Source organism: Schistocerca cancellata, chromosome 12, assembly GCF_023864275.1.
Source record: "Schistocerca cancellata isolate TAMUIC-IGC-003103 chromosome 12, iqSchCanc2.1, whole genome shotgun sequence".
In the NCBI taxonomy this organism is placed as follows: domain Eukaryota; kingdom Metazoa; phylum Arthropoda; class Insecta; order Orthoptera; family Acrididae; genus Schistocerca; species Schistocerca cancellata.
In genome coordinates, this window is record NC_064637.1 from 19,077,691 (window position 1) to 19,089,762 (window position 12,072).

General features: G+C 41.9%; 1 protein-coding gene across 1 annotated transcript in view; it reads right to left on the reverse strand.

Annotated features, from left to right (window-relative positions):
• The window catches only part of LOC126109837 (chondroadherin-like protein), a 222,495-nt gene that overhangs the window by 120,247 nt on the left and 90,176 nt on the right, over positions 1-12,072 (reverse strand). The window contains exon 7 of the mRNA XM_049914896.1: positions 907-1,053. Within this exon, the coding sequence (XP_049770853.1) occupies positions 907-1,053 (147 nt within the window). The remainder of the gene's footprint in view (positions 1-906; positions 1,054-12,072) is intronic.

A 12,072-nucleotide genomic window follows, 5' to 3' on the forward strand; every position in this document is an offset into this window, starting at 1 on the left:
GTTTAAGTAACACAGTCACTGGAATGAGATTTTCACTCTGCAGTGGAGTGTGCACTGATACGAAACTTCCTGCCACATTAAAACTGTGTGCCGGACCGAGACTCGAACTCGAGACCTCTGCCTTTCATCGGCAAGTTCAAGTCTCGGTCTGACAAACAGTTTTAATCTGCCAGGAAGTTTCATATCAGTACACACTCTGCTGCAGAGCGAAAAATCTCATTCTGGAAAAATCCCACAGGCTATGGCTAAGCCACATCTCTAAAATATCCTTTCTTCCAGGAGCGCTAGTTCTGCAATGTTTTCAGGAGAGCTTCTGTGAAGTTTGGAAGGTAGGACATGAGGTACTGGCAGAAGTAAAGCTGTGAGGACGGGCCACGACTCGTGCTCGGGTTGCTCATTCGGTAGAGGACTTGCCTGTGAAAGGCAAAAGTGCCGAGTTGGAGTCACGGTCTGGCACGCAGTTTTAATCTGCCAGGAAGTTTTAACACAGTGACTGTCTGTACGGAGTTTAAAGGAACAGGTACAATGCTCGAGCAGCTCCTCATAAGCCACACTTTTCTGTAGTCAGACGAACGATGTGGTGTGAAGTTCGATGCCACTGGACAGTGGATGACTGAAAATGAATGATTTCTGTATGGTTAACTGACAGAAGGGTTTGGTCAATGCCTGTAGAGCATTGCAAGCTATCGTGTGTAGTGCCAAAAGTGTAGCACAGAGAAGGTGGTGTTACAATACAAGGGTGTTTTCATTGTTAGGGTGTGGTCCCCCGATTGCACTTACGAAAATGCTTAATATGGAAGGATACGAACACTATGTACTGTAGAGGAACAGTTTGGAGACAACATATATCTGTGGGTGTGCGTGCATGTGTGGGTGTGGGCGAGAGGGGCAGCTGGGCCGCCTTACCGTGCGCAGCATGTTGACGCCCAGGTCGAGCATTCTCAGCTTGCCGAGGCCCCGGAACGTTCCGGCAGAGATGCTGGCGATGCGGTTGCGGCTGAGATCCAGTGACTCCAGGTCTGGCAGCGAGGCCAGCTGGCTGTTCTCCAGGGTCTGCAACCGACAGGGGCGTCGTTTAACATCCCGAAACAGCTCTGACAAGTTGCCGTGCTCCTCTACAACTCGGAATACCGACTGACTATTTGTGGCATTCTTTACAGAGAAATTTTCAAATTATATGGCATGTTCCGGTAGCTGTCTACAATAGGTTATATAAGCTCATCTTGCACCACATGTCAACAGTAACAATTTTAAGACATTCATGAATGTTTTGCAGCATGATACAATAAAAATAATAGTAATAAGAAAAGAACAAAAGTCTAAGGAAAAATGAATAACAATTAAAAGAATGATTGGAAATAAAAAATACAATAAATTAAAAATACCTCGATTATGACCCAAATACAATGTACATGCCCCACCAGTTTTTAACCCTTCAGACCTGAATTTTTTTCTGGAGTTTATGTGGTAATGCTCTTAGATGACTTTTTAAATGATTTTAGATGCAAGATTACTGTACCCATTTTCAAAACATACTTTGTGCATGTGGCCTCATTTTAAGGACTACAATAACTAATTACAAAATATTCTCTATCGTAACAAATAGTAAAATGGTCATTTAATAATTACCGTGAAAAACAACAATATTCAATTACGTGGTGGAATATAGAAAACCGACCGCATACGTGTACACTAGTGGTCGCCACTTTACACCCCCCCCCCCCCCCCTCCTGTCCTTTGCCATAGAGAATGGACTTTGAGTTGAGCCCAGTACCTTTGCCTTTTGTATGCAACTGCCCTACTGATTTGGATCCTGTGATGTATTTCCGTATAACTCATTGCACTTTTCATAAATCTAATATTGACTGTGGCCAATAGATTTATTCCAAATGAAAATGCTGCAAATGAAAACTGTTTTGTTCATCATAATCTGACATTCCAGTCGATTGCCTTGCCTCATTGGATACATCAGGTCTTGTCAGACCACCCAAGTCAAGCAATGCTGGGGTAACTAGTATTCAGACGGGCAACTGCCTGTGAACACCACGTGCTGTTCGCTGCTTTCACTTCGTCTTTATGGCAAAGTGCAGGAGAAGTTGTGGGTTAAAGTGCCCGATTGTCAGCCATTACACTAGTGTCCTGGATGAAATTTTGAACCTCACCGTGACACTGTCGATGCTGATCTGTCCCTCGGATGGGGACTTTATGCTTGGCGGTCACCTCAGTGATGTGAGCAGTGGCTTGTGTACTGGGATTGGGTTTTACCCTCTCCCTTCCCTTCATCCGTAACAAACCCAATACTAGACTGTAGTCACATCCATTACACCCACATATGCTCTACAAAATGTGATGACGGTACTCACAACTCCAGAGAGTACCGCACCACAATCGATAAGCCACTCTCCAAATGCTCTTTGCACAGCAGCTGTATGGGTCTGGAGTACAAACTATGTCAAGGTCCGCCAGGAGCCGTAGCTGCCATCACACGTGTGGACAGTGGTCGGTCACTGCCTCATCGAATACTGGAACACTGAGCTATGGTGGACAATTCTCTTCAGTGTGCCAAGTCGCTTATAGTAACCAGTTACCACCGAGTCTAAAAGCTTCAATGTTCGTCTGTAGTCTCTGAGACTTACACTCCATAGACATCATAGGCCAGGTTTCGACTCTGCGTATCGTATTTACTCGAATCTAAGCCACACTTGAATCTAAGGTGCACCTGAAAAATGAGGCTCGAAATCAAGAAAAAAAATTTTTCCCGAATCTAAGCCGCACCTGAAATTTGAGACTCGAAATTCAAGGAGATAGAAAAGTTTTAGGGTCACCTCCAAATCGAAACAAAGTTGGTCCATTGTAATATGAGACACAATTTAGGTCAAATGAATGACAATACAGTAGTTTGGTTCGAGTCGGAAGCTGAGCAGTTAAGCTTTACCAGGTAGCCATTGCTATGCGTCAGGCGCTCCGTCTGTATTTATACGGGTATCCTTCCTTTTTCACGTGCTTTGTCTGGTTTGAATTGATTGCTTATTTTTCTTTGATTTGATAAGTGCCGTTTTCTTTATTATAGGTGTTTACGTCACTCTAAGCTGAAAATGCATTATTGTACTGTGTCATGCATTGTTTGTCGCATTCTTATAATGAGTGTTTACGACCTGTCGTTGCTCGCGGCATGGCTTGCTTTTGTGCACGCTACCGCCGCTTACAATTTAAAAAACAAGAGGAATCGCCTCATTAGTGAAACAATGGCAAGAGACTGCTATATGTTGTTACTTACACTGCTGCTTTCTTTGATAATGATCAACAAGAACCAAATAATAGACTGTGTATGATAGAAGATGTTCTGAATGAGAGTTTAGCGAAAATTTTTCTCCCTGTGAAAATCTTTGCAGACACATCTTTAGTACATTACTTTCTGCACAGAAATTAGAGTCATCTTAGATTTAAAAATCTAGTCAATTGCAATGCTTCATTTCTGACTATCACTATTAGGCATAAGAATAATACGAATATAAACATGATTTGATATGTATATTCTTCCATGTTTTTTGTTGTCTCACTCTAGTTTTGTAGTTTATTAGGCTGACGGGATTTAAATGAGACAGCAGCAAACACAAAAGAATACATGGCAAAATGTTTATATTTGTATTATTCTTATGGTGAAGAGAATACTGCATGTGATTCACAATTCATAAAAGTTCCTACTAGCAACCATCTCTTCTCACAGGTAGGAAAAAATTCAGAATGTAGAGTTGGCCATATTGACAAACATCCCAGACAGTCTTGCCAGTCAGATTTTCGTAGTGCATTGAAATGCTGCTACATTTGTATTTACTTCATTGGATAATGTATGAAAATGCAGTGGTCGAAACTTGGGGCGGAGAAAAAAGCTCGTCTTCCACCTTTTTTTTTTAAATTTATTTACTGACGCAGAGGTTTTGGCGCCAGTATTTATCTCTGTACCTGCAAAGCATGCCTGTGTAGTGCTACGTATATTCGACGACAGAAGTTTGTTGTGGCGGCACCTACCAACATTTTTCAAAACTTCTGCTTACTTTGTACTCAATTCTAAGCCACTGGCGGTTTTTTGGATTACAAAAACTGGAAAAAGGTGCAGCTTAGATTCGAGTAAATATGGTAGGCCTCACTCAGAGGTACAGTGACAGGACTTTAATATTTTAGAGGACTTCCAATAATTTCAAATTTAGAGGACTTCTAATAATTTCTAACATCTAATTGTGCTGGACATTTCACAAGAAGAAGCACCATTTAAGTCTAGTATTTCTTCATATTTGACAAATATCATTTTATTACTAATTATTGAGAATCTTTCTGACTGAAGATGAGCTACGCCATCCTGCTGCATTCCAACACAAAATATACTCATATGACACACCTCTTACATATTTGCAAGGAAAGGTCCAGTGTGTGCAGTGAAAGAACAGTCTTTCCGACAGGCGGCTCAACCCGCCCCGTGGGATATCCGAGCCGACAGTGCCACACAACATTTACATACTACCTCATTTTGTCTGGTGAAGTAGCACAATTTTACATTTCTGAACATTTAAAATGAGATTCCAATCTTTGTACCACTTTCAGATCATATCAAAATGTGACCGACTGTTCGAGCAGCCTTTTTCACACAGGATTTCATTGCTGTGCGAAAAATCTGAATTACTTAGATTGGTAGCAAGGTCATTAATACAGGGTGTCTCAAAACCTGTTGGGTCAAATTGAAACAGGTGATAGTGGGTCCACAACTGATAATATTGATACAGGGAACAAATGGCCAGAAATGCATATTTATTGTGTTACGAACATACACAGCATACGCCACGTATTAACAGTGTAGCTCATAGTAATTGTTCAGAGCAATGATCACTAGACTCACTGTGTGTACTGCAGCGGCACACACAATCCTGTCACGCTCTCGCAGAGATCCCGGGTGTCTGTTGTTTACTGAAACAGGCAGTGGGGATAAACAGTGTACACCTCTGACTGCCAAACAGTCGTGTGCAACACACCAGTGCATTAACCTGTGCCGCATGCACACCACTATCCCTGGTGTCATTTGTCCATTGCATCAGACAGCTTGTGATGTGTCCACGGAGAGGTGCATTACTCAGTACAGTGCACGACACACGGTCAAAGATAGAACGTTACTGATGACGAGAATTGACAGACGCGCATTTAAACTGCTGTAAAGCGGTGTGAATGTACAGAGAACACTTTCCCAGCAGGCATCATTCTAACTGGAAGAAGTTTATCTCCACGGATACCAACTTATCACAGATGGGGGTCATTCCGCCACAGAGAGCCGGTGAAGGTTCCCGTCAGAGACATACCTGAACACCAAACTTTGAGGAGTGGGTGTTGGGTCATGTGGTGAACCACACAGCATTAAGCACCTGCCAATTTGCCCATTAAATGCCTATTTCAAAGCATACGGTGTGGAGAGTACCGGTGGAACAGCTGTTACGTATACAATGTGTGCAGGCACTGGGACCATCAGTTCACTTCTGTCAGTGATTATCTGCTATAGTGTCAGACATTGTACAGTTTGTATTGTTAATTTATGAGGTCTTATTCACCCACAGAGGTATTTTCAACAGCTACAGCGGTCATGTCCAGAGTGAGGACCATCCCAATGCCACACACATCGGTGGCCACCAACAATTGATTCTCTCAAGATGTGGGCAACCATTACTGTCTCTCTATTTCACTGGTCCACAATACCTGGTGTACCTGTGTGATGTGCTCGTACAGTTCTTGAAAACTGTACCACTTGTTGTCTGCGAAAATATCTGGTTTCAACACAATGCTGCAACATTGAATTTCAATATTAATGTGTGCAATCACCTAAACAACATGTACCCTCAATCATTGGATAGGAAGGGGAGGTACTGTCCCACAGCTAGCATGACTGGTAGACATCACAACTCTGGACTTTTTCCTCTGGGGTTACTTCAGGGTATTGATGTATGAAACCTGCATAGAAACAGATGAAGACCTTACTTCAAGATGTTGGTGTACGAAATCTGCATAGAAACAAATGAAGACCTGCTTGCTAGGGTACAAGCTGCCCATCTCCAGGTGCAACAGGTACCAGGAATCTTTGAGAAAATTAAGTAAAACCTCATGTGCAGTTGTCATGCATCCATTAAGACTTACGGTTGTCACACTGAACAATTACAATGAACTATGTTGTTGTTATGCGGTGTATGCTGTGTACATCTCTAACAGAATACATATACATTTCTGATCATTAGTTCCATATCCCAATATAATTGGTTGTGGACTTTTTATCAATTGTTCCAATTTGATCCAAAAGGTTTGAGACATCCAGTATATAACAACAATAGTAAGCAAGGGTCCCATTAACTTCACTGGGCACACGAAGTTACTTCTGAATCTGTCAATGACTCACCCTCTAAGATAGTGTGTTTTGTCCTCCATATCAAGAAATTCTCAAACCAGTCACAAATATCACTTGATACCTCATATGATCGTATCTTCATTCGTGTAGAAGATATACTGATGAGTAAAAACATTGTCACCACTTGCTTAATAACATGTTGGTCCACATTCAGAATGCAATACAGCAGCAGTCGTGTGTGGCTTGGATTACACAAGTCCTGGGTAGTTTGTGGAGCTACGTAGTACCAAAGAGCACTGTTGATATTTTTAAAAATATCGAAAATCCGATATACTGATATTAAAAAATATCATTGTCGGCTCTCGATCTGTGAAAAAAAGGTATCGCTGCATCGATAGAGATAATTCATTTGCACATAGTAAATATGTTGCCAATCTTAGAGCTGTTTAAGTACTAATTTATTATCAGATATTCTGCACATCAACAAGCTAGCAGTCTGCCTCTCCCCCTTGTAGCAAGAACTTAAAGGAAAATGATGCACGTTTACATTTGGCGATAACCACTTTGCTAATATTGGTAAGTGCATGTGAGTGGGGCAATAAAAGGTGTCCAATGGGTCTATCATTTGCTTTTGTCACATTTCAGATTTGTCCAGAACACTTCATGCTAACTTCCCTATTTTTTCAGCCGGCCGTAGTGGCCGAGTGGTTCTAGGTGCTACAGTCTGGAACCGCGAGATCGCTACTGTTGCAGGTTCGAATCCTGCCTCGGGCATGGATGTGTGTGATGTCCTTAGGTTAGTTAGGTTTAAGTAGTTCTAAGTTCTAGGGGACTGATGACCTCAGAAGTTAAGTCCCATAGTGCTCAGAGCCATTTGAACCCTATTTTTTCAACGTCAGCAAACTAGCAGTTGTAGTATCAAAATTGCATGGCAGAGCTAAACGCTACAGTTTTTGTTGAAAGCACCGAGTGCCGACTACTTCAGCATTTCCTCTCATGTTTCCATCCACCACAAACCAGTCTAGTTATCATTTAGATTTTTGTTCATCATTTTCAGCAGCTGTTTCTGAAGAATGCTGATGTGAAGAAATAGCACACTAAGTGCGTTAAAAATTGTTTTTTAACATAACTGGTGGGCTATTTCTTCACATCAGAAATCTTGTTATTCCATTCACATCACCCACCTGTGCAATCAGACATTTTCTTTTGTCCCACCTACACTTGCTTCACACTGTCAAAGAGAAAGACTGGACCTGATGAAAACTCAAAAAATAGTAAGACTTCTTCACACAGTGAAAGTAAAATTATGTACTATCACAATAAAAAAAATTAAAAAAAATAATAAAAAAAGCAAGTTCAAATATCTACCAAAAATTGAGAAAAATATAATATAAAATAAAATTATCAGCACTCTATATTGCCATTTTGATACCAATATATTTTTGGAAAAAATATCACCAATATAAATCGGTATTTTTTGGAAAAAATATCAGTATATCAATATTTTATCAATAGCCCCAGTACCAGACGTCTATGCACATATCATGCATTCCTCCAAATCACAGGCCGCTGGTTTGTGGTTATGGAGCTGGCACACAACAGCATTCCAGATGTGTTCCACATGTGAGTGTGCTTGTCAGTGGCTACACTATTATGCTTCTCAAACCAATTAGGAAATTTCTGGCCTAGTGACATGGGCTTTTATCCTGCTGGAAAATGCCATTGCCATCAAGGAAATCTTCAGGTATGAAAGAGTCAACAGCTATCGAGGCGCATTCGATTACTATCACAGATCCCATGGAAGCCCAGGTGAATGCCCCCCCCCCCCCCCCATAGAATAATACTGCCTCCACTGGCCAACAACAGTGCTTGTATTGTGCAGCATTGGCCTGGTCGATAGCATGATAGGTGTCTGTTATATGAGGATGGTTTACAAGTCTGGTAAATTTCCATGAAAGACTGGAAAATTTTTGTTACACTTCCACTCCCTCATATGAAAAATTCTAACACTGTACAGCATACAGTTAATTGACAGCAGCCTGATTTTAAATGTGTTCGGACAAGCAACAAAGACAAAGTGTCAAGGCTGTCCAGTTGAGAGGGCACCACAATCGAAACCAATGACAAAACTCATGACATGCTAATGCAAGACTGAATTGGTGACACTGCTGAGACTGTAGGTGACTGCATAATATCCTGCACGGAGAACGTGCTATGAAGAAGCTATGTGTCAGTTGGGTGCCACAATTGCTCAGTGTTGATCAAAAGCTCATCCAGAATAATTTCTGGCAATGTGTAATCATAATCCACAAGACTTTTTGTGTTGATTTGTGACAGTTGATGAAACCTGGATCCATCATTACACACAAAAGCCAAATCAGCAGTTGAAACAATGTACAGAGGCTAATGAAAGTGCACCAAAGAAGGCAATTTGTCGGCTGGTAAAATTATGGCCACTGTTTGTTTGCATTTCCAAGGAATAGTTGCACAGATTACTTGCGAAGAGGCTGAACAATAAATGGACTGTATTATGCTTCCTTGTTCAGTTGTTTGAAACTTGCACTCGCTGAAAAAAGACTAAGGCCGGCATACAGAAAAGTGCTCTTTCACCAGGTTAATGCATCATCACTCACGTTGGTGATAACAATGGTGAAAGTTGGCAATAACAATGGCAAAAGTGCAAGAAATGGGCTTTGAATTGGTTCCTCATCCACCCTAATCATCAGACTTAGCTGCAAGTGACATTTTCTACATCTACATCTACATCTACATTTACATTTATACTCCGCAAGACACCCAATGGTGTGTGGCGGAGGGCACTTTACGTGCCACTGTCATTATCTCCCTTTCCTGTTCCAGTCGCGTATGGTTCGCGGGAAGAACGACTGTCTGAAAGCCTCTGTGCACGCTCTAATTTCTCTAATTTTACATTTGTGATCTCCTCGAGAGGTATAAGTAGGGGGAAGCAATATATTCGATACCTCATCCAGAAACGCTCCCTCTCGAAACCTGGCGAGCAAGCTACACTGCGATGCAGAGCATCCCTCTTGCAGAGTCTGCCACTTGAGTTTATTAAACATCTCCGTAACGCTGTCACGGTTACCAAATAACCCTGTGACGAAACGCACCGCTCTTCTTTGGATCTTCTCTATCTCCTCCGTCAACCCGATCTGGTACGGATCCCACACTGATGAGCAATACTCAAGTATAGGTCGAACGAGTGTTTTGTAAGCCACCTCCTTTGTTGATGGACTACATTTTCTAAGGACTCTCCCAATGAATCTCAACCTGGTACCCGCCTTACCAACAGTTAATTTTATATGATCATTCCACTTCAAATCGTTCCGCACGCGTACTCCCAGATATTTTACAGAAGTAACTGCTACCAGTGTTTGTTTCGCTATCATATAATCGTACAATAAAGGATCCTTCTTTCTATGTATTCTCAATACATTACATTTGTCTATGTTAAGGGTCAGTTGCCACTCCCTGCACGAAGTGCCTATCCGCTGCAGATCTTCCTGCATTTCGCTACAATTTTCTAATGCTGCAACTTCTCTGTATACTACAGCATCATCCGCGAAAAGCCGCATGGAACTTCCGACACTATCTACTAGGTCATTTATATATATTGTGAAAAGCAATGGTCCCATAACACTCCCCTGTGGCACGCCAGAGGTTACTTTAACGTCTGTAGACGTCTCTCCGTTGATAACAACATGCTGTGTTCTGTTTGCTAAAAACTCTTCAATCCAGCCACACAGCTGGTCTGATACTCCGTAGGCTCTTACTTTGTTTATCAGGCGACAGTGAGGAACTGTATCGAACGCCTTCCGGAAGTCAAGAAAAATAGCATCTGCCTGGGAGCCTGTATCTAATATTTTCTGGGTCTCATGAACGAATAGAGCGAGTTGGGTCTCACACGATCGCTGTTTCTGGAATCCATGTTGATTCCTACCTAGTAGATTCTGAGTTTCCAAAAACGACATGATACTCGAGCAAAAAACATGTTCTAAAATTCTACAACAGATCGACGTCAGAGATATAGGTCTATAGTTTTGCACATCTGCTCGACGACCCTTCTTGAAGACTGGGACTACCTGTGCTCTTTTCCAATCATTTGGAACCTTCCGTTCATCTAGAGACTTGCGGTACACGGCTGTTAGAAGGGGGGCAAGTTCTTTTGCGTATTCTGTGTAGAATCGAATTGGTATCCCGTCAGGTCCAGTGGACTTTCCTCTGTTGAGTGATTCCAGTTGCTTTTCTATTCCTTGGACACTTATTTCGATGTCACGCCATTTTTTCGTTTGTGCGAGGATTTAGAGAAGGAACTGCAGTGCGGTCTTCCTCTGTGAAACAGCTTTGGAAAAAGGTGTTTAGTATTTCAGCTTTACGCTTGTCATCCTCTGTTTCAATGCCATCATCATCCCGGAGTGTCTGGACATGCTGTTTCGAGCCACTTACTGATTTAACGTAAGACCAGAACTTCCTAGGATTTTCTGTCAAGTCGGTACCTAGTATTTTACTTTCGAATTCACTAAACGCTTCACGCATAGCCCTCCTTACGCTAACTTTGACATCATTTAGCTTCTGTTTGTCTGAGAGGTTTTGGCTGCGTTTAAATTTGGAGTGAAGCTCTCTTTGCTTTCGCAGTAATTTCCTAACTTTGTTGTTGTACCACGGTGGGTTTTTCCCGTCCCTCACAGTTTTACTCGGCACGTACCTGTCTAAAACGCATTTTACGATTGCCTTGAACTTTTTCCATAAACACTCAACATTGTCAGTGTCAGAACAGAAATTTTCGTTTTGATCTGCTAGGTAGCCTGAAATCTGCCTTCTATTACTGTTGCTAAACAGATAAACCTTCCTCCCTTTTTTTATATTCCTATTAACTTCCATATTCAGGGATGCTGCAACGGCCTTATGATCACTGATTCCCTGTTCTGCGCTTACAGAGTCGAAAAGTTCGGGTCTGTTTGTTATCAGTAGGTCCAAGATGTTATCTCCACGAGTCGGTTCTCTGTTTAATTGCTCGAGGTAATTTTCGGACAGTGCACTCAGTATAATGTCACTCGATGCTCTGTCCCTACCACCCGTCCTAAACTTCTGAGTGTCCCAGTCTATATCTGGTAAATTGAAATCTCCACCTAAGACTATAACATGCTGAGAAAATTTATGTGAAATGTATTCCAAATTTTCTCTCAGCTGTTCTGCCAGTAATGCTGCTGAGTCGGGGGTCGGTAAAAGGAGCCAATCATTAACCTAGCTCGGTTGTTGAGTGTAACCTCCACCCATAATAATTCACAGGAACTATCCACTTCTACTTCTACTTTTCCTGTTGTCTACCTCGAGACTTTGGCTTGCTGTGAAAGGAGGAGGAGGATATTAGCGTGTAACGTTCCGTCGACAATGAGGTCCTGAGAGATGGAGCGTGAGCTTGCATTAGGGAAGGATGGAGGAGAAAATTGGCCCTGCCCTTTCAAATGAACCATCCTGGCATTTCCATAAAGCAGTTTAGGGAAATCATGTTGTTGTTGTTGTTGTTGTTGTTGTTCTGGTCTTCAGTCCTGAGACTGGTTTGATGCAGCTCATGCTACTCTATCCTGTGCAAGCTGCTTCATCTCCCAGTACTTACTGTAACATACATCCTTCTGAATCTGCTTAGTGTATTCATCTCTTGGTCTCCTTCTATGATT